The sequence below is a fragment of the Panulirus ornatus genome, chromosome 11, assembly GCF_036320965.1.
Source record: "Panulirus ornatus isolate Po-2019 chromosome 11, ASM3632096v1, whole genome shotgun sequence".
NCBI lineage: Eukaryota > Metazoa > Arthropoda > Malacostraca > Decapoda > Palinuridae > Panulirus > Panulirus ornatus.
The window spans coordinates 42,384,063-42,408,031 of record NC_092234.1 but is presented as its reverse complement, the minus strand read 5'-3'; the positions used below and the strand labels follow the sequence as shown (position 1 = coordinate 42,408,031).

At 53.4% G+C, this 23,969-nt stretch overlaps 1 protein-coding gene across 1 annotated transcript in view; it reads left to right on the top strand.

Annotated features, from left to right (window-relative positions):
- The window catches only part of LOC139751431 (zinc finger SWIM domain-containing protein 5-like), a 390,321-nt gene that overhangs the window by 340,708 nt on the left and 25,644 nt on the right, over positions 1 to 23,969 (top strand). The window contains exons 3-4 of the mRNA XM_071666839.1: positions 1,926 to 2,053; positions 4,429 to 4,572. Coding sequence (XP_071522940.1) covers positions 1,926 to 2,053; positions 4,429 to 4,572 — 272 coding nt within the window. The remainder of the gene's footprint in view (positions 1 to 1,925; positions 2,054 to 4,428; positions 4,573 to 23,969) is intronic.

Below are 23,969 nucleotides of genomic sequence, written 5' to 3'. Positions count from 1 at the left end.
ACTGAACATATGAGATACATCAGCCTCGGTAAAACACTTTAATGACCCGGGAGCCCAAGCCCGTTCACCACAGTTGCCGACGTCCGCCACAGTGGTGCTCTAAGATGGGGCAAGGTTCTGGATGACAGGGTCTTCAAAAGTGATGTCGACCAGTTTGGATGTGCGGTGGTCGCTCAGGTCTAACGAGGTGCAACCTCCACCTGGTAGAATGGAGGAGTAAACACAGCGATATGGTCGACCACCGACCGACCCCTTCCCCTAAACCATCGTTAAGGTATACGTCACGTAAGTTAAGGTGCCAGACCTGACCTGCTACGGATTGGGGGGTGGGGGGAAGGCAGTTCGTTCCCTGCCCACCTCAAACACCAGGCCCACCCTCCCACCCACCCATCTACTGCAAGGCTGCCTACCACCCACCGCAAGGCCGCCCACCGAGAGATTCTCCACCACCCACCAGGAAGCCATCCCACCACCCAGCGAGAAGCCACCCACCACCCACCTCGCGGCCGCCCACCAGGGCGTCCCCGGGCGGGTCGTGGGCGGCAGTTACCACTCATGGGGCAATTAACGCCCTAATGCCTGTCTGTGGTCGGCTCCGTCTGACGTGAATGCATCAGTCAGCCACCCACATGATGTACCGGGCCGCTGCCGGCAGTGTAGGGAACGGTGCCGGCAGTGTAGGGGACCGCTGCCGGCAGTGTAAGGGGGACCGTTGCCGGCAGTGTAAGGGGGGCCGCTACCGGCTGCGTAGGTACAACGAAATACATAAATAAAATAAGTAGAAAACGATTGACGAGGGTATCTGCCAAACACTACTTAGATATTAAGTAGATAGATTTCTAGATAGATATCTGTTCTAGATAGATAAGATTTGGACATACGTGCTTCTAAGGAGGGTCCCTCCCCTCCCCCCTGACCCCCCCCCTCCGGCAACAAGAGCCGGCAGGGTAAAGAATGAAAGAAATGCCGTGAATCGTTGAAGTCATGCACGGGAATGAAGGGAGATGAATGCAGTCGACTGCCATCTCTACCTTAATTCATTATGGTAATTTCGTCTCTGGTGATGGCATTATGGAGGCGAGCGATCCTCCTCACGTTACTACAGGTCGAAAGAAAACGTGGTAGCGGACTTTATTTGATCACTGGGTTGGGAAAAAAAAAAAAAGAAAACGTGACAGTATTTGTTCAACCTGTGTTCGAGAGAGTGACTATTTTCGTTGTTGTTGTTGTTGTTGTTGTTGTTGTCTTAACAGTTGTTGTTGTTGTTGTTGTTGTTGTTGTCTTAACTGTTGTTGTTGTTGTTGTTGTTGTTGTTGTTGTTGTTGTTGTTGTTGTCTTAACAACGTTGGCCGGTACATTTCACATTCTTCCATAGGGTTGTATTTTATAAAGGATGTTGTTACTGTGGTGGGAAAGTATACAACCGGATGTATTAGTCAGTATATTGCCGGTCACCCTTAGTGACCTACACTGCCTGAGTTATTGACACACTTGTAAAGTTGTTATGGTGTTGTGATGTGTGTTTGTTCGTCTGTATGTGGTGGATTTATGTCAACCCTGGAGCTGGTCTTCTGTCCTCTCATTCTGTTCCCTCCATTATCTTCTTGTCTTTCTATTCCTCCTATTATCTTCCTGTCTTTCTATTCCTCCTATTATCTTCCTGTCTTTCTGTTCCTTCCATTATCTTCCTGTCTTTCTGTTCCTCCTATTATCTTCCTGTCTTTCTATTCCTTCCATTATCATTGTGTTTTTCTTCATTATCTCTGCCTAGACGTTCGAATCCTGGCTGCGGGAGTCGGTACACAGTCAACCCAGCTGTTCTTCCTTCCCTGTGCAGTCTCTAGTAACGTAAGAACATGACACGTCATCCCAGGACACACGAGTGACGTCACACGGTCATTGATGTGGTGTTGTTTTGCTTCCAGATGTAAGATAACATCAGTGACGTGTTCATGTGACACGCGTGACATCTTCTGGTGCCCGCACGTGGTGGCACTCTCCCTCCACCGCATCCGCCATGCCGACACCGTCCATCTCAGGATACCCATCTCAGGTACGTCCCCATCACCACGCCAGGTACGTCCCCATCACCACACCAGGTACGTCCCCAGCACCACACAAGGTACACGTCCCCAGCACCACGCCAGGTACGTCCCCAGCACCACACCAGGTACGTCCCCATCACCACACCAGGTACGTCCCCATCACCACACCAGGTACGTCCCCAGCACCACACCAGGTACGTCCCCATCACCACACCAGGTACGTCCCCATCACCACACCAGGTACGTCCCCATCACCACACCAGGTACGTCCCCATCACCACACCAGGTACGTCCCCATCACCACACCAGGTACGTCCCCATCACCACACCAGGTACGTCCCCATCACCACACCAGGTACGTCCCCATCACCACACCAGGTACGTCCCCATCACCACACCAGGTACGTCCCCATCACCACACCAGGTACGTCCCCATCACCACACCAGGTACGTCCCCATCACCACACCAGGTACGTCCCCATCACCACACCAGGTACGTCCCCATCACCACACCAGGTACGTCCCCATCACCACACCAGGTACGTCCCCAGCACCACACCAGGTACGTCCCCATCACCGCACCAGGTACGTCCCCAGCACCACACCAGGTACGTCCCCAGCACCACGCCAGGTACGTCCCCAGCACCACGCCAGGTACGTCCCCAGCACCACACCAGGTACGTCCCCAGCACCACGCCAGGTACGTCGCCAGCACCACGCCAGGTACGTCCCCAGCACCACGCCAGGTACGTCCCCATCACCACACCAGGTACGTCCCCAGCACCACACCAGGTACGTCCCCAGCACCACACCAGGTACGTCCCCAGCACCACGCCAGGTACGTCCCCAGCACCACGCCAGGTACGTCCCCAGCACCACGCCAGGTACGTCCCCAGCACCACACCAGGTACGTCCCCAGCACCACACCAGGTACGTCCCCAGCACCACGCCAGGTACGTCCCCAGCACCACGCCAGGTACGTCCCCATCACCACACCAGGTACGTCCCCAGCACCACGCCAGGTACGTATCCAGCACCACACCAGGTACGTCCCCAGCACCACACCAGGTACGTCCCCAGCACCAAGCCAGGTACGTCCCCAGCACCACGCCAGGTACGTCCCCATCACCACACCAGGTACGTCCCCAGCACCACGCCAGGTACGTCCCCAGCACCACACCAGGTACGTCCCCATCACCACACCAGGTACGTCCCCATCACCACACCAGGTACGTCCCCATCACCACACCACGTACGTCCCCATCACCACACCAGGTACGTCCCCATCACCACACCAGGTACGTCCCCATCACCACACCAGGTACGTCCCCATCACCACACCAGGTACGTCCCCATCACCACGCCAGGTACGTCCCCAGCACCACACCAGGTACGTCCCCATCACCACACTAGGTACGTCCCCAGCACCACCTCAGGTCAGCCCCCCCTGACTCCTCGCTCATCTACGGTTCGTCTCAGGTCACCTGCTGTTAGTGACCTCATGTGTGTTCTCAGGTCAGGGGTTGGGAGCCTCATATTAACTGTGTATGTCCTCACTACCTCGCCCGCCCCTACAGTGTTCAGTGTAAGACCCCCTGTGTGTGTACCCCCTGGCCTCAGTCTTCGCCAGTGTGAGGACACATTTCCCGTAGTTTCCTCAAACTTCTGGAGACCTCCATGTGTGCTTTGGCATCTTTAGATTCATGAGTTGGATGTGTGATTAATGGCACTCTGCATGCCGGGTCATGAGAGCCGGTCGCTCCCCGATGTCCCACAGGCGAGGTCATGACCAATGGCATTTACGTCGGACTTTATAGCGCAGTGGCGGTGCGTCTGACGCAGCCGAGTACTGTAGATAAAAGTGGGTTTTGTGTTTGTGAAATGTGGAGCCAGAGAAATACTGTAACATTGCCCCATTGTTAAAGAGAAAGGTTGTAGATACAGAGATAGATTGTAGATAAAGAGATAGATTGTAGATAAAGAGACAGATTGTAGATAGATTGAAAGAGATAGATTGTAGATAAAGAGAAAGATTATAGATGAATTGAAAGATTGTAGATAAAGAGATATAGATAAAAAGAAAAATTGTAAATAAAGAGAAAGATTAGATAAAGAGAAAGATTGTAGATAAAGAGAAAGATTAGATAAAGACATAGATTGTAAATAAAGCGAGAGATTGTAGATAAAGAGAGATTGTAAATAAAGAGATAGGTTGTAGATAAAGAGATAGATTGTAGATAAAGAGAAAGATTGTAGATATCTGTACTTAGCATTCCTGAAGCTTGTGTCTCCTTGTGTGTGATGTGGTGGTAGGAGGGCGCGGCGGGCCAGGGACCCAGCCAGGTAGCGTGTTGACCCACGTTTGTTGTCGTGTTGTTTACAGAGACGCTGCTGCAGATGGACCGGCAGCAGCTGCAGAAGATGATGCAGTACCTGATTAGCGAACACCACACCGAAGTCCTGCCCACCGCCCAGAAGTTGGCCGACCAGATCCTACAGCACAGCCACCCCATCAACCACATCCAAGGTACGGTACTCCATCTTGTGGTAGGGGATCTCACTGGAGTAGGACCTTACATCAGTGGTCCATGCACCCATGGTCTCTCCTGGTCCAGCAGTGGCAGAAGGACCTCGCCTGGCCCACCAATGGTCCTTCAGTCTACTGTAGTCTCGGTGCTGTACTTCACTCTCCCTCCCCCCAGAACCATTACTGTAAACCCCAGACCCCACTGTATCCACTGCATGCCACTGTATATCTCCTCTCACCCCTGAACCCCCGTACACTCACCTGACCCCCCTGAACCTCCGTACACTCTCCTGACCCCTTGAACCTCCGCACAGCCTCCTGATCCCCCCTGAACTCCCGCACAGTCTCCTGACCCCCCTTGAACCCCCGTACACTCTCCTGACCCCCTGAAACCCCCGGGTACTCTCCTGATCCCCCCGACCGCCCCCCCCCCCACTCTCCTGACCCCGTGGAGGCCAGTTCTCGAACATCCCGTGTAATGCTGAGGACCCGAGTGATGTCTGGTGACCACCTGAACATCACTGACCCCCCACCCGGCCACACGACCCAGGTGTCCTCGTCTCCTCCTGGCCACACTGTGGTAGTACTCTTCCTCCTCCTTCATTATACAGCAGGGCTAGCACGGCCGCCCTCACCATTCCCAGGGTGTGTGTGTGTGTGTCGTGTGTGTGTCGTGTGTGTGTGTGTGTGTGTGTGTGTGTGTGTGGCACCACCACAGGGTCTGTCAGGGGGGGAGGCCTGTTGTGTCTCTCGCCACGTCCATTTCACAGCGAGAGTAAGAGCGCCATGCGGGTTTTTTAACCTTAGTGTCATCCAACGTGTTTAGTGGCGGTGCTGGAGCCGAGGCAGGCAGGCGGGCGGGGGGTGTTTGGGATCTTGTTACACAGAGCGTGGAGGATACAGCTGGCAGGCCAGAATAGTTGCATGGTGTTTGCAGGTGGGAATATCGGCCGTCAATATTGGATCACACCTGCTGCCAATATAGTGGAGTCAGGTTGAAGCCGCCAACAATACACGTAACACAATAGAGGCGAGGGACACCACCCCCCTCACTCCTCTCTCTCTCTCTCTCTCTCTCTCTCTCTCTCTCTCTCTCTCTCTCTCTCTCTCTCTCTCTCTCTCTCTCTCTCTCTTCGACAGAATGTCCCACCTTTCCCCTCTCTTTCTCTCTCTCCACAGTACCTTTTTCTGCCCCTCCCTTCCCCCCATTTCCCCCCATTTCCCCCCCCTCCCTCCCTCTTCCATCTCCTCTCCCCTCTCCCTTGGTTGTATTTCTGCTGGACGAGCAATACAAGGCAAGAGTGAGCATATCCCACACAGTGTGTAATGACGGCGAAATAGCCACAACGGAGTCGACCCATATTTTTTTTATATTTAGCTTTGGCCTAGCTGGAGTTTGACCCCCCCCCCCCCCCCTAGTTAAATGGCCGCCATCGGTCGCTCCGTTAAAAGTTGGAGGAGGTTTGGGGGGGGGGGTGCCCTCCACCCTAAACCCCCCCCCCCCTCCCTCCCTCTCCGGCTGAGTTCTAAACGTTGATGGAATGACACGTTTCTGCCGGGCAACGTTTTTTTTTTCTTTCTTTCTTTTTTTTAGGGTGTTGTGTCATGCAGAGGTGGAGGTGGGTAGGGGGAAGGGGGCAGGCCCACAGTACAGTCAACCAACTGACTGACTGACTGGTCGCCATTGTCAGGCACCTTGGTTTATTAAACTGTGACGGTACGCGAGGCGTGGCTTGTGGTGTGCGTGGTGCTGAGTGCTGATTGGTCACTGGTAGTGTGATGATTAGGCATGGCTGAGTGCTGATTGGTCACTGGTAGTGTGATGATTAGGCATGGCTGAGTGCTGATTGGTCACTGGTAGTGTGATGATTAGGCATGGCTGAGTGCTGATTGGTCACTGGTAGTGTGATGATTAGGCATGGCTGAGTGCTGATTGGTCACTGGTAGTGTGATGATTAGGCATGGCTGAGTGCTGATTGGTCACTGGTAGTGTGATGATTAGGCATGGCTGAGTGATGATTGGTCACTGGTAGTGTGATGATTAGGCATGGCTGAGTGCTGATTGGTCACTGGTAGTGTGATGATTAGGCATGGCTGAGTGCTGATTGGTCACTGGTAGTGTGATGATTAGGCATGGCTGAGTGCTGATTGGTCACTGGTAGTGTGATGATTAGGCATGGCTGAGTGATGATTGGTCACTGGTAGTGTGATGATTAGGCATGGCTGAGTGCTGATTGGTCACTGGTAGTGTGATGATTAGGCATGGCTGAGTGCTGATTGGTCACTGGTAGTGTGATGATTAGGCATGGCTGAGTGATGATTGGTCACTGGTAGTGTGATGATTAGGCATGGCTGAGTGCTGATTGGTCACTGGTAGTGTGATGATTAGGCATGGCTGAGTGATGATTGGTCACTGGTATGGCTGAGTGATGATTGGTCACTGGTATTGTGATGATTAGGCATGGCTGAGTGATGATTGGTCACTGGTATTGTGGCGATTGGTCGTCGGTAGAGCGGTGGTTGGTGACTGTTCTTGGGTGATTGGTCTTTCAACGTGGTGATTGGTCATTGTAGTATGATCACTCGTCACGGAAATATGATGATTGGTCATATTGATGATTGGTCATATTTGTGATTGGTTATGTAGCTGATTGGTCATATTGGTTATTGGTCATATAGGCGATTGGTCATATTGGTTATTGGTCATATTGGTGATTGGTCATATTGGTGATTGGTCATATTGGTTATTGGTCATATTGGTGATTGGTCATATTGGTTATTGGTCATATTGGTGATTGGTCATATTGGTTATTGGTCATATTGGTTATTGGTCATATTGGTGATTGGTCATATTGGTGATTGGTCATATTGGTGATTGGTCATATTGGTGATTGATCATTTCCCTGATTATTGGTGACTGGTAAGTGAATGATCACTGTGGTGTTATTGTCGCTCACTGTAGCGTAATGACTTTCACAGTTAGTGGCATTGGTGACGGGTCATGTACGTGGCACTGGTGGTGACGGGCCATTAACCAGCATGTACGTGTTAGTGGCAGTGGTGACACGGGCCATTAACCAGCATGTACGTGTTAGTGGCAGTGTAGAGACGGGCCATTAACCAGTATGTACGTGTTAGTGGCAGTGTAGACACGGGCCATTAACCAGTATGTACGTGTTAGTGGTAGTGTAGAGACGGGCCATTAACCAGTATGTACGTGTTAGTGGCAGTGTAGAGACGGGCCATTAACCAGTATGTACGTGTTACTGGCAGTGTAGACACGGGCCATTAACCAGCATGTACGTGTTAGTGGCAGTGGTGACGGGCCATTAACCAGTATGTACGTGTTAGTGACAGTGGTGACGGGCCATTAACCAGTATGTACGTGTTAGTGACAGTGGTGACGGGCCATTAACCAGTATGTACGAGTTAGTGACAGTGGTGACGGGCCATTAACCAGTATGTACGTGTTAGTGACAGTGGTGACGGGCCATTAACCAGTATGTACGTGTTAGTGACAGTGGTGACGGGCCATTAACCAGTATGTACGAGTTAGTGACAGTGGTGACGGGCCATTAACCAGTATGTACGTGTTAGTGGCAGTGGTGACGGGCCATTAACCAGTATGTACGTAAATCATGTCTGTGGACGAAACATTCTCAACAGCCACTTCGTGTTAACGTTTTATTGGGTAATTATAATCCATGACCATGGCGGTACGACCCTTGAGCACGACTCTACGACCCTCGAACACGACTCTACGACCCTTGAGCACGACTCTACGACCCTTAAGTACGGTACGAGGCTACGACCCTTAGGTATGATGGTCTATGCATTGACAGCGTCGTTGAAATTTATTGTTGTCGTGTGCAAGTGTTGTGTCCCTGATGAAATAGATCACTAAAGCTGTGTTGAAATAGATGTATGTCCAGTTTGTATGTAAAACCCTACTGATCATTATTTCCTGTGTGTACTGTACGGGAAGGGAGTTCTACACTCGTGGGGCCCCCATCTCTTGTGATGTACGGGGAGGGAGTTCTACACTCGTCTGGCCTCATCTCTTGTACTGTACGGGGAGGGAGTTCTACAGTCGTGGGGCCCCATCTCTTGTACTGTACGGGGAGGGAGTTCTACACTCGGCTGGCCTCATCTCTTGTACTGTACGGGGAGGGAGTTCTACACTCGTGGGGCCCCATCTCTTGTGATGTAGGGGAGGGAGCTCTACACTCGTGGGGCCTCATCTCGTGAACGTTCTCCACCATCATACAACTTTTTAAACTCATGTATGCCTGTCAGCACTCACAGTTTCATCCAATACTTTTGTACATTACAAGCGTTCATAACTTTACTCACAAGTATCTTGCTTAAGTAATTTCAAGTTATGGAGTTTGGTTCCATCTTGCCTTCTTCCCAAGAACTCTTCACTGTTGACGTCATCAGACCGATTGTAAACCTTCAAGGTTGTGCTCAAATCAGTCCTTACTCTTCTCTTCTCCTTGGTGGATAGATTTACATCCTCCAGCCTTTCTACCGTAACTCAAGCTCTCTTAATTCTGGTCCTGTCTTCAGTGCTGCCCTCCTCTGCACCTTCTCTATCATACTTTCCGTTTCGTATTTTTGGTGACCTAATTTCCTAAGCTCCTCTAGACTTGGTCGAATGTATTATGCAAGTTGTTTGCTGAATGATATCTTATACGTGTCCATGAATGATATCTTATACGTGTCCATGAGAATGATATTTGCCTGGAGATAGCTAGTCTTTGCTATTATCTTTACCTAGGGACGGGGGTAGGGTCGCGGTCGACTCCCAAGTCCCTCTGACACACAGATTTCCACAGTTTATTTCCTGCTTGATGATACTCATATGTGATTTTCTTTTCTCTCTAAGTGTGTTCCATCCTCATTACTTATCATTAAAGGGGTTAGATTCCGCCATCCATGTATCAGACAAACTGTGGAGGTTGTCGAAGTGCCTTTGAAAGTTGATGCTCTTTACTGCCTGCTCGACCGTGGCATTATCTGCAGACATGTTCAGGTATGAATCCATTCCTTCTGGCCGATCATTTCTTCAGATCAAGAAGAGCAGTGGCCCCAGGATCGAACCCTGAGGCACAGTACTGGTGGACCCCCAAACCAGATCGAGAAGGTTCCTCTGACTTGCTTCCTTCATTCCCTTCCACGAAGATGATCTTGGGTTCATCGAAGGACGGTCTCTCTCATCCCTAAGTGAAGATCCAGCTTCTTTGTCAGTCTCGGATGTGGCGCAGTGTCGGCTGCTTTCCGGTAATCCAATCACACAGAATCCACGCACCCTCCTCTCTTGTCTGAAACCGGGACTCACTCTCTCGTGGAAGTCATAAAGGTTCGGAACGCGTGTCATCCTTTCTCAGAGTCCGAACTGTGAGATTCGTTCAGTTAGCGAGCCACTGTGTGTGTGCGTGTGTGTGTGTGTGTAGTAATACGAGCACCAACATGTATATATATATATATATATATATATATATATATATATATATATATATATATATATATATATATATATATATATATCACGTATACTGATCGTATTATAGACATTCGCGGTGGATTGTTGGAGGCTGACATTAATGGAGAATGTGTTAATGTGTGTGTGGAGGAGGAGGGGGGATATGTTATGGCCAGATCTGGGTCCGCGGCGGCGTCGGCGGCGGCGGGAGGCTCCTCCTCCTCCTTCGTCAGCTGATGCCCGATACGGCACGCACGTTCCCATCCTCCGTCGGTTGTTATTCATGGCTGGTGGCAGGCAAGTGCGCCCGAGACGGAGCCAGCGCTCTCACGCACTGCATCGAATGCCAGTGAAAGTTTAGCTGGGAGTGTGCATGACGGTGTGGCCACATTTCACGGTGTACGAGGCGGGGGGGAGGCGGGCAATATCTGGTACAAGCAGCCTAGCCGATCCGATCACATCCCTTGTAATACCCGCCGTCTGTGTGTATGTGTGTGTGTGTGTGTGTGTGTTTGTGTGTGTATACACGCGCGCGCGCCCGCCCGCGCCGAATTGACTAAAATAAAATAATCATGTTACGCGCTGTGGGGCTATAACTTGGCCAAAATACAAGATGCAATATTTAACATTTCACTTTTACTCGGGAGCTCTGCAGCAACAAACAGAATCGGCCATTCGCTGTTATACGAGGTCGTGTGCAGTGTCGTCATGGCTCTCCTGGTCGATGTGAACTGAGGGGGTTTGCCTCCCAGAATACCGGAAACATCAGGAAAGTTATACGGTCAACGAGATCCTGCTGGTGTGTGGGGCGGGCACCAAACTCCCCCCCTCTTCCTCCTCCTCCTCCTCCTCCTCCTCATGGCTGTGTACATAACAAACTCAACTTTATGTTAATTGCTGCCTCTCGTGTTACATTCGTTGCAATAGCTGGTTCTTACTGTCAGGCCGTGATGTATTTAACGTCACTTTTTCATGGCTTACAGAAACGGCGGAGGAAGGCGTGACCGCTGGGGGGGAGGGAGCGAGCGGGGAGGAAGCAGAGCCCTCAAGGACTTGTTTCCAATGCCTGCCCCAAAACTGGGCCAACGACGTTAATTTATATTCTTCCTTTTTTTGTGTGTGTGGTGAATATCAATGTGGTTGTGTCGTCCTTGTTGGACTCTGAGGCAACCGTGGTTGGCTCTGGGAGTTTGGGTTCGTTTTCTGTGGTGGTGGGTGGGTGGGTGGGTGGTGAGTGTGGCGGCTACCACACGGAGGGGCAGTTTTCATGCTAGACGTTCTTTGCGCAGGCCGCGCAGACCAGTTTGATAACTGTCGCTTCTCTAAGGCACTCGGACGGCTGGTGTACGTACTGCAGTGTGGTGAGTGTAGGTGAAGCGGGCAGTGTGGAGGGTGGAAATGCAGTGTAGGGACGGTCGTGTGAAGATGGCGGTGTGTGTTATGGAGTTCTCGAGGAAACGCAAGTATGGCCACTGAGTGTACGTAGAGTAAAGTTTGGAGTGTGTGTGGAGGGTTGTGGCTGAGTGAGGTGTGGTTGATGAGATGAGGGAGGAGGGGTGTTCAGTGCTTGGGGTGAGGAGTGTTGGGTGCAGGGGGAGTAAGGTATGGAGAATGTTGGCAGGGAGTGTAGAGTGGTCGCGGAATGTAGTGTGTAGGGAAGGAGAGAAGTGTTAGCAGGGTGTAAAGTGTAGGAAAGGAGTATAGTGTTGGCAGGGTGTAAAGTGTAGGAAAGGAGTGTAGTGTTGGCAGGGTGTCGCGTGTCCCAGCGGGGCAGGTGTATACAGGGTGTTCTTTTTCTCCAAACTTCCTGTGTCTTTAGTAATAGCCTAACCCCCCCCCCCCAGTATCCCCCCTTTCCCTCCCAACGAGTGTGTACTAGCAACACTCCCCCTCCCCCCCCCCCCCCTCCTTCCTTGGAGGCCCACAGGGAACAAAGGACGTCATGTCTTCACCATAGACCAAACAGATGAGGTTCCGTCCGCCGCCATGCGCGCCTTGGGGGGGGTCACACCAGCCTGCCACCACGACCAGGTAGAGTGTAACGTGTGACCTGTTACCATGAGAAGACCAGTCACACTGGTCGTTAACGGCACCTGTGACGAGCCTGTGACGTGGTATGGGATCGACTGGAGCCGGCATGGTCGTGGTGTGGAGGCCCCCCTCCCCCCCACCCTTACCGGTGCTACGCCTTCCCCAGGTCGTTCCTCGACCCCCCCCCCCCCCAGTGCAGGGCTTGAGATGCCTCTTGGATAATCTTGATCCCAGGGTTGAGTTGGACCCCCCCCCCCCCCCCCAGGATGGCATGACCACAGAGCAGGGCTGGACACGCCCCCAGGATAGTCTTGCCCCTCAGGGTTGGGCTGGACACGCCCCCAGGATAGTCTTGCCCCTGAGGGTTGGGCTGGACACGCCCCCAGGATAGTCTTGCCCCTCAGGGTTGTGCTGGACACGCCCCCAGGATAGTCTTGCCCCTCAGGGTTGTGCTGGACACGCTCCAAGGGTAGTCTTGACCCCAGATTGAGTCGGACAGGCCGTCAGCATGGCCGCAACCCCAGGGCAGGGCTGGACACGGACCCCAGGACGCCCTTAACCCCTAGAGCTGGAAAGGACACGCCTCGAGGACGACCTTGACGCCAGGACAGGGCTGGACACGCATCTAGGACGCCCTTGACCCCTGTACAAGGCTGGACGCGCCCCCAGGGCGACTTTGACCCCAGGACACCTTTAAGTATAGGATTTCCGGCGTGGTTGACGTCGTGTAGTTACGTGATTCACGTTCTTGTTTGTCTCCTCCCTTCCTCAACGTGGCTCACGTACTCGTCTCCTCACTTACAAACGTGATTTACTTAAATACTCACCACGTTTACTTACGCACTGATCAGCTAACTTACGAAATCCATGCCTTTATCTGGTCACTTTATGAGACCTGCTTTCATCTCTCCCTGGATGCTTTTACAAGTTACTTATAAAGTACATTTCTCAAACTTACTTAAGTATGAGTGTGTGTGTGTGTGGGGGGAGGGGGTAGTCTGGTTCTTGCCTCAGCCTGGGGAGAGTATGTAAATTGGGTGTTATTCATGTACCTTTCCTTGTCAATTTCGTCAATCTAGCACCCTGAGAACCTAATATTCTCCCTTATCAACTTACCGGCCGTTCCTGTCTTGTTTATCATCATGTGTGTGTGTGTGTGTGTGTGTGTGTGTGTGTGTGTGTGTTCGTCTCTCACGCGTCTCACCTCTCCCGCCTTCTGTGCCCATTCGTCTGTGTTCTTCTTCACGCTGTAGTGTGGCTCCTGGTGCCCCACTCCGAGTGCTCTCTTGGCCTGACCTGGCCAGCACGACCTTCCTCCCCTGACCTCTCCCCGTCACGGACGGACGTGTATGACACAGGAGGCGTACATCTTGGAGGCCTCCTCCCCCTCCAGAGCTCCAACGGGGCTGTGCCCCTTCCCCGACCCCGTCTGCTGGGGGGGCCTCCTTTCCCCCCCCCCCCTCCCTAGCCAGGCTCCATCCTTAACAGCCACTTCCTGCGTTACGTCATACTCATTAAGTTGTCCGTTTTCTGTATCAGCAACACCTCGTCCTCCTCCTCCTCCTCCTGCAACCCTCCCCCGTTCCTCCTGTTGTGGTCCTCCTGTTCGTTACGGCACCTGGACCACATCCTCAGCCTTCCGTCTCTACCACCACCGTCCCTCCACATCTCCCACCTTCCTTCCTCCTCCTCCTCCTCCTCCTCACAGCTCGTCACACTGGCAACACCACCCCCAACAGCTGACACCCTCATGTTCCTCCCCTCCCCCACCCCGTCACCATGTGAGCCACAGTGTCACCAGCACACTGACGTGGTCATGCTTGCGGCGGCGTCAGCTGCGGGAGGAGGAGGAGGAGGAGGAGGAGGGAGGTCATCTGTGCGTCAGGGGAGACTGATGACCACCTGTGGACAGCCTGGAGGGGGAGGTGTAGGGCGAGGGAGGGGAGGAGGGAGGGGAGGGTGAGGGTGCTTGTTTCGGGGGTGAGGGGATGAGGGGGGTAGCCAGCCGGGCCCCCCTCCCGCCCGGGTGTGTGAACGTCTCCTCGGCCTAACGCGCCCAATTGAAAATCAATGTCTCGCCTCCATTTGCTTCTGTGAGCCGCCTTCCATGCCGCCCCTCACCTCCTGCCGCCCGCCGCCGCCTCGCCCTCACTCCTCACTCCTCCTGATCATCCGTGGTCTTCCTCCTCCTCCTCCTCCTCCTCCTCTTCCTCTTCCTCAGTTTAATCTTCGCCTCCGTCCTTCTTATCTGTAGCTTCTTAGCTTCCTCCTCCTTTGGCACAGAGTCGTCCCTGGCCAGTCCACGCCCCACACACTCCCCCCTCAACCCACACCGCACACGACGTCGTCAGTCACGACGACCCTCCCTCCCTCCCTCCCTCCCCCCCCCCCAGGGGCACACCACATGCACGGACGCCAGTAATGAACCGTTGTACGGACGCACACCACCTCCAACACCCGTCGCACTCTATTTACACTGGTCGCTTGCCCATCTCGGGCGGATCCGCACGTCCGTGACCGGTGGTGGGCAGGGGACAAGTGTCCTTGATATGTCCTTGGTGTACGTGCGGCAGGGTGGAAGGTCAGGGAAGGGGTTCAGGTACTACAGGGGTGGCCCTCAGAGCAGTGGGTCACTCCCTCCCCATCACGGCGTCCGCGGTAATGTAAAGGCGTTCGTCCGTGGCTTCCCTAAAACATTGCCAGGTATGGATTTTGCCGGCGTGTGTGCGTGCGTGCGTGTGCGTCTCTGGTGACAGTGGGGAGGGGGGGGGGAGTATTTGTGATCAGGTGATGGCCATGTGTGCCGAAGGGGGAGGGGGGGGAGCGCCCTCTCCCGGCGGCGCCCCTCCACAGCAGTGCTACGAGGGAGGTAAACAGTTTGCTGGTGTCGTGGTGGGTGGAGACGCCCCTCCACCTCCAGCTGTACTGATGGCTGACTGACTGACGTGGCTTCATGACTGACTGACGTGGCTTCATGACTGACTGACTGATGTGGCTTCATGTCTGACTGACTGACGTGGCTTCATGACTGACTGACTGACGTGACTTCATGACTGACTGACTGACGTGGCTTCATGACTAACTGACTGACGTGGCTTCATGACTGACTGACTGACGTGGCTTCGTGACTGACTGACGTGGCTTCATGACTGACTAACGTGGCTTCATGACTGACTGACTGACGTGGCTTCATGACTGAATGACTGACGTGGCTTCATGACTTACGCCTGCTGCAACTTAACTCTCTCTTCCCTCCTGCTGCGTACATGCTAGCATCACCACCCACGACCTCACCGTAACCTTCACGACCCCACCGTAACCCTCACGACCCCCACCGTAACCTTCACGACCCCACCGTAACCTTCACAACACCACCGTAACCCTCACGACCCCACCGTAACCCTCACGACCCCACCGTAACCTTCACGACCCCACCGTCACCTTCACGACCCCACCGTAACCTTCACGACCCCACCGTAACCTTCACGACCCCCACCGTAACCTTCACGACCCCACCGTAACCTTCACAACCCCACCGTAACCTTCACAACCCCACCGTGACCTACACAACCCCACTGTAACCGTCACGACCCCAACGTAACCTTCACGACCCCACCGTAACCTTCACGACCCCACCGTAACCTCCACAACCCCACCGTAACCTTCACGACCCCACCGTGACCTACACAACCCCACTGTAACTGTCACGACCCCACCGTAACCCTCACGACTCCACCGTAACCCTCACGACCCCACCGTAACCTTCACGACCCCACCGTAACCTTCACGACCCCACCGTAACCTTCACAACCCCACCGTAACCCTCAGTACCCCACCGTCACCTTCACGACCCCACCGTAACCCTCAGTACCCCACCGTAACCTTCACGACCCCACCGTAACCTTCACGACCCCACCGTAACCTTCACGACCCCACCGTAACCCTCAATACCCCACCGTCACCTTCACGACTCCACCGTAACCCTCAGTACCCCACCGTCACCTTCACGACCCCACCGTAACCTTCACGACCCCACCGTAACCCTCACGACCCCAACGTCACCTTCACGACCCCACCGTAACCCTCAATACCCCACCGTAACCTTCACAACCCCACCGTAACCTTCACGACCCCATTGTAACCCTCACGACCCCACCGTAACCTTCACGACTCCACCGTAACCCTCAATACCCCACCGTGACCTTCACGACCCCACCGTAACCCTCACGACCCCACCGTAACCCTCACGACTCCACCGAAACCCTCACGACCCCACCGTAACCTTCACGACCCCACCGTAACCCTCACGACCCCACCGTGACCTTCACGACCCCACCGTAACCCTCACGACCCCACCGTCACCTTCACGACCCCACCGTAACCCTCACGACCCCACCGTGACCTTCACGACCCCACCGTAACCCTCACGACCCCACCGTCACCTTCACGACCCCACCGTAACCCTCACGACCCCACCGTGACCTTCACGACCCCACCGTAACCCTCACGACCCCACCGTCACCTTCACGACCCCACCGTAACCCTCACGACCCCACCGTGACCTTCACGACCCCACCGTAACCCTCACGACCCCACCGTAACCCTCACGACCCCACCGTAACCCTCACGACCCCACCGTAACCCTCACGACCCCACCGTCACCTTCGCGACCCCACCGTGACCCTCACGACCCCACCGTGACCCTCACGACCCCACCGTCACCTTCACGACCCCACCGTGACCCTCACGACCCCACCGTCACCTTCACGACCCCACCGTCACCTTCACGACCCCACCGTGACCTTGGTCGTCTCAGTATTTTCCATATCGTTTCCTTTGACGTCACCACCGGTCAAGAGCCTCAGCTTTACCTCAGCGTCGCACTTGCCTGGGCGACGGCGCCTCTCGTGGGGTGGTGGACGTACCCTCGTGAGGGGCGTGTGGTGGCGTCCTCACCCGGCCCTCGTGAGGGGCGTGTGGAGGCCCCTCACGAGGGGCGCCCGTGGGCGTGTGAAAACTCCCCTCGTGATTCCCCTTGTTTGGCCAGGGGGCGCCGCGCCCGCCGTGGTCGATACAAGTCACAGTGGTGTCTGGTCCCTCCACCCCCACACCCTCCACCCCCACCATAAGTCTGGTCCCTCCAACCCCATACCCTCCACCCCCACCACAAGTCTAGTCCCTCCACCCCTACACCAGTCTGGTCCCTCCACCCCCACCACAAGTCTGGTCCCTCAGTCCCCCCACACCAGTCTGATCCCTCCACCACCCCCACACCAGGCGGGTTCTAGCTGCTATCTAGGCGCTCAGGTGTGGGTTGTGGGCACGACTTCTCGATCTTGTGGGAGTTCTCCCTGTGGGCGTGTTGGTGTTTGTTGAATGTTTTGCGTTGTTTGTGGTCCTTGTCTCGTGTGTGGGCGTGGGCGTTGTCACCGACAGCACCCAAGAATTGTGGGGTGTGTGGGGGGCAATATATGACAGTGTGTCTGGCATATGACCGTCTAGACTTGTCCATGACTTCTTGTCAGAACATCAAGCAAAGTTTGGCTGGATGTCGCATCTTCTGTCTGTCCTTACACCACACACACAACACTTGGCCAGCCTGCATGTGGCTTGTCCTGTGCTCACAACACCGGGGAGAAGTTCTGAACGAAGGACTGGGGTGCATACATGGGGAGGGCGTGCGGCGTGTGGGGTTAAGGCAGACCCTCCACCCAACACACGTCTCCCACAGTCCGGCGAGGTGGACGCGGTGTGGGAGGACAGTGTGGGCTCCACATCGCCTGGGCGCCTGTGGTGGGTGGTGGTGGTGTGTGGTTGTCTGGTGGTGGGGGAACTCGTTGGTACTGGCATGGTACGTACCTCGGGTACACACCTGTACCGGACGACCGGTAAGACCTGAGGTCGTCTGTTCCCGGTACGAGATAAGAGAGATAAGCCTATGAATGTATGGTGATGATACTGATGGACGATAAGAGCGCGTGTGTGATGATGTCTCTGTTACTGTAGGGCGGGTGAGTGTGTGGGGATTGTGAGGATTTGAGCAGGGAGGTGTGTTGAATGTATGTAGGGATTGTGCTGAGTGTGTGTGTATGTTGTGGGGATGTTGAGCGTGAGGGAGGATTCTGTTGTGTAAAAGGTGTGATAAGTCTGTGGAAGGTGCGATGGGTGTGGAGAAGGTGTGTTAAGTGAAAGGTTTGTTGCTTGTGTGGTAGGTGTGTTGAATGTGTAAAAGGTGTTTCGAAGGTGTACTGTGTGTGTGTGTGTGTGTGTGTGTGTGTGTGTGTGTGGGAGTGGTCAGTCTTTCCCACAAGTCTTGCAGTATGTCACCAAATGGCCATCAGGAGCGTTGGCGATGGTGGAGGTGGATGTGTGTGGTGGTGGTGGTGGCGGGGAGAGTGAGGAGGGAGGAGCGTTGGCGATGGTGGAGGTGGATGTGTGTGGTGGTGGTGGCGGTGAGAGGGAGGAGGGAGGGGGTAGATCACCCCGTCATTAACATTCGGTATAATGTTTACACACACACAGCCTCCCGCTTGCCCGGCCCGGGTGCCTCACACACCCTCCCGTCTCCTCCCGCCGACCGCCAACGGGGGGGAGTGCTTGCTTGAGGCAGACCCTGGTGCGGTGCGGCGCGGCTCTCCCCCCGCCTAGACCAGCTTCATCTTACTCTTATTACTTATTAATTCCCTTGATTATATCGGTGGGATGGTATGCGATATACTCCCACGGAATAAAGATAAACATTTGATATGCTCGTTGGAAACAGCGGTCCAATATTGTGATTTTAATGAATATTAGATCGAGAGGAGAGCGGGGCCCGGATCAATGGCCGGCTAGCGTGTGTCTGTCCAGTTTGTTATTTCATTGCCATCAGAATGTTAAAGGACGCGGGGATCGCAGCGGAAACTGGAAATCGATGTCTGCTTTGCATCACCAGAGGGACGGCGACCACTGACACAGCCGCCATTGCTGGTGGTGGTGATGGTGGTAGGACGTGACTGCTTGTGACGGCCTGGCTAAGGAACGCCCCAACCTTATCCCTCTTACCCACCTGCTCCTTCCTCCTGATCTCCTGACGCTTTCTCTTGTATGTCTCCCAGTCACACGCACTTCCTCTTTGCTGGTAAGGCTTATATACTTCCCTTCTCTCTTGTGGTAACACCTCAACTTACTCATTCCACCACTTGCTGCCCATTTTGGACATACCACCCTCCACATGTTACACACTTGTGTCGCACATGTCACCACTCCTTCCCTAGATACTTTCCATTCCTCACCCCACTTTCTTGGGGTCGTTTACTCTCACCTTTTGTCATTCTGCATACAGTCTCACCTGGTATCTCCTCACGCAGGCATCTTTCTTTTTTCATCAAGCTCACTCACGTTCGCCAGCCTCATCCTGGCCATATCATTTCCTCTTTTCCAGAAGCCTCTGCAGAGTTTTACTCTCTCTCTCCTCCACCAAATAATGATCAGACATCCCACCAGCTGCCCCTCTCAGCACTCTTGCATCCAGAAGTGTCTATCTTGCACACCCATCAATTAGGACATACTCCAGTAATGCCAGCTTAACATCAACCCATGTATACCTATGCATGTCTTTTTTATACTGGGTATTTCCAACGACCAGTCTTCATTCAGTATTCATTGATCTTCAAAAATTTGTTGAAGCACACACTCAGCTCCTCCCTAAACACTCGCCTCTTTTCCTCCCTCTTCTCGCAACCTGGTGCATAAGCACTGGCAGTCACCCACCTCTCGTAATCCACTTTCATTTTCACCCACATCAGTCTGGGGCTAACTTCCTCACTCTCTTTCACACGTTCCCACAACTCCTCTTTCAGCAGAAGTGCCACTCCATCATTTGCTCTCGCACTCGCACTGACCCCTGACTTCACCCCTAAGACATTCCCAAGCCATTCTTCCCCCTTGCCCTTGAGCTTTGTTCCACTCAGAGCCAGAACATCCAGGTTCCTCTCCTCAGACATATTATCAGTCTCCCCTGTTCATCCTGGCTACCTCCCCACACATCCATACATACCCCAGCTTGAGCATTCGAGGAGTAGGAGGAGCACTCTTTGCTAGGCTTCTTCTTGTGTTCCATCTTTTAGAAACTGAAATACAAGAAGAGGGGGGTATCCCAGCTCCCCTCTTCCGCCCCTCCTCGTCGCCTTGTGTGACACGCTGGGAATACAAGGGTAGTATTCTTTCTTCCCCATCCCCGGGGATATATTATATATAAAGAGAGAGAGAGAGAGAGAGAGAGAGGGGGGGTGGTAATTAGGGAGGAAAAAAGATGTTTGGGCAAGGGAAGGCACTGTTCTGAAATGGAACAGAATTATATAGTGTAGAGGTGTTGTGTAGACGATGTGCTTTGTGTGGTGGGTCTGCTTGAAGGGTATGTTTTTGGTGCCTTATTTGTATTATACCCCCGGCAGACTGGTGCTCTGTGTGTGTGTGTGTGTGTATGTGTGTGTGTGTGTGTGTGTGTAGTAATCAAGTTCCTTATTAGCTTGGGGTAAAGGGAAGCAGCTAAGCCAGAGGTAAGCATTGTTCGCCATGTACATCGATGTACATCTGGAGAATCTCACTAGTACACTGAAGTGGCTCCGGACGCTCAAGGTGCGCGCGCAGATGGTGTCACTATTTTCATACGTACGTAATGTACGTGTGCTCGTGTACGTACTGACAGCGACTGCCTGCGGCGTTTCTGTTAACTATCATGGTGCGGGTAAAGTCATGCCCCCCAATCATGACCGTCTGGGATGAAAGGGAAAATAATAGATACAAAAAAAAAAAAGAGAAAACGTAAAGGATTAGTTTGAGCTGTTCGTGTGTGTGTGTGTGTGTGTGTGTGTGTGTGTGTGTGTGTGTGTGTGCAAACCCGACTCTTAAAGTGGGAGAGGTTAGAGGAAGAGGGAATGATTGTAGGAGGAAGAGAAATTCCATAGCTTTGGCATACGGGGAAAACCGGAGGTGCCATAACGGTCAAGGCTCGTGTAGCTGGCCTGTTCACAGAAGCCATGGGAAGCAGATGCCTGAGGCGAGGCAGTTTGTAGGTTCAATTCGAGAAGACATTGGCGGGGGGGGGGGGGAATACCTGCAGGAGAGAGAGAGAGAGAGAGAGAGAGAGAGAGAGAGAGAGAGAGAGAGAGAGAGAGAGAGAGAGAGAGCAACAGCGTGTTGGACGGAAAGGTGTGGATGAAGAGAGAGGAAGTGATGATGGCAGGAGAGTTGATGAGGCAGAAGACCTCTGATTCCAGCACTGGTGCGGGCGAAGGTCCCTGTAGACACGGTAAAGCTACTAGCTGCTCTCGCAGTGCTACTACGTCACTTGTACACCACCACCAGGTTGTGGGAAGCTGACTTTTACGATGTTCATTACGTCAGGTGTTGAGGAGAGTGTGGGGTAAGCTTTCCATGTTAGTCGTTATCGCGGGAGTTAGAATGAGATGTTTTCAAATTTGCTAATTGGAAAAGAGTGAGACTTCGAATAAGGTTTGCATTTTGACACTTGAATTCAACAACGTCACTGCCTTTCCATTCCGCGATGCTACACAGGCCCGAATTAATGGAGGAAGTATGTTCAGTGCGAGAAAAAGAACGAGTATTGGAGTGAGGAGGAGTGAGTTGTGTGCAGAATGGAATCGCCGGTATGAGGTTAAAAAGGATGAAGAAAGAATGTTTACGGTGAGAAGGAACAGGCTGGGGGATAGGGAGGGACCCTGAGGCACGCCAGTGTGGATGGGATGACATGATGTTGCTCCGTCAGCGCCTGCTGCAGTGGACGGGCCGGAGAGAGAGAACTGGGTATCAAAAAACAGACAGAAGCGTAAAAACCAAAGGCATGGAAGGTGAGCAAAGACTTGTGGTACACTGAAATGATTTGGTGATGTCGAGGACCAGGACAGAAGAGAGCTTCACAACATTTCCTGAAGGAGGAGGTCCAGAGGGTTGGTCACACACACATCATCCTACACCCCCTCCACACCACTACCATATCGGTGGTCTGCAGGATGGGAAGAATATCCTAAGTGCTTAAGAACGCGAGTTTCGAAAAGTTTGTAAGTGGGAGGGGAAGGAGCTGTGTCCCTTCTTCGGGATGGGTCTCACCGAAGGGCGCGCCTCCGAGGCGATGGGAAATGTCCGAGGGCTTCGATCAAGACGGAACGAGAGACAAGCGAAGGACCTCAGCTGTTCCAGGGGCACGCACGCTCCTCCAGGGCTTTGGGAGGAGGCAGGCGTGCCATCCAATCCTTAACGCGGAGGGCCCAGGGCCTGGTATGTATGGGAGAGGAGGAAGAACGGGGAGGAGAGGGAGGAGGGGGGGTTGCTTCAGTAGGAGGGCGGTAGGGAGGGAAGGGAGGTAGTGAAATCATCCATAGGTTGCGTGGAGGAAAAATGAAATCATGTAACGATCGCATCTAGTCACCTGAGGGCTGGGAACTCGAGGACTCGAAGTAATGGTTTTACTTCGAAGTGTCGTCGATCAACTCCTCCAGGTTCCAGGGGGGGGGGTTGGTTAAGGGAGGGGGGGGGGTAGAGGGAGATAACTAGGTAGTACAGAACAGACCTCCCCCCCAACAAGCCTCCCGCGCGACGCAGCTTTGTTGATGTAATGAGTCAGCAGTGTATTTACCTCCTCCCCCCTCTCTCTCCTCTCTCTCTCTCTCTCTCTCTCTCTCTCTCTCTCTCTCTCTCTCTCTCTCTCTCCTATACAGAGGGAGGGACTATAATCCCCATCCCACGCTCCCCTCCCGTCTCCCGAGGCCTATTACCCCCCCCCCCCCCTCTCGAGCTCGTGTCTCCCTCAGAAAACGTAATCTTCCCCCCCTCCCTCCCTCCCTCCCCCTCCCCCACCACAAGGAAAACGCGCGCCGCGGGAGTTACATCATCCTCGCTCAGGGGCGCTCCCGGCACGCTCGTTCAGGGGCCCCCGGGCTCATGTGGGGACTGAATTTGATCAAGGTGGATTTTGACGCTGGGGCGAATTTGAATGCCACATGGCAGGTCTCAAAGCCCATGCCAGGGGGGAAGGACGAGGTTTTTATGGCATGGTGATACTCTGTATACAGTGGAACAAGATTTTTCGTGGTTATAATTAGATATTCTATCTCTGAATGGCCCGGTCGGGAGAGGCTGCGAGGCGAGTGGGTTTCGTTGCTTTAAAACATCGTAGTATTTTATTGGCATTGTTTATGCTAATAATCTGGTGGCGCTCGCTTGCCTGTATGTGGCAGTCTCAGGAGCGTTTGGCCTGGTGTATGAGGGTCTGGGTGAGTCTTTTACATGTTGTGTGTGTGTGTGTGTGTGTGTGTGTAAAGGATGTTTGTGTTGATACGGAAATATAAGGATATGTAGGCCACTCACATCATATCTAGAACCCATGCGCGGCCGGTCCTGCGCAGCCAGCTAGGCTATTACGTTACGCGTTATATTTCCCATTAGGGGGGGAATCATACCCCCCTACACAGACCTCCCTCTATTTCTCACTGTTTATTTCACATCCAGCATTCCCCATCATCCTTAAACTCTCCTCCCCCAGTTTCACCAGTCCAAGTCTCTAAGTCTCTTTACCGCCCACAGTCTCTCATTCCCGAGTATCTCTTACCAGCGTCTCGCCTCTCGCACAGTCTAGCCAGCCATTGTCTTTCACTTCTCACTAGACACTTGGGTACGGCTGGCGGTTAAGACCCCTTTACACAAGTAGTGTCTCGCCTCCAGTCTCGTAACATCTCCATAGTCTCACCCCTCAAAAGTCTCTCACCCGTTCACTGTCATCCGTCTCGAAGCATTTCACCTGCTGATGTTTCTTACCATCCACTGTTATGTCCTGAAGTCTCTTTATAACTGTAACTAACATCCTACAGCCTCTCACCTCTGT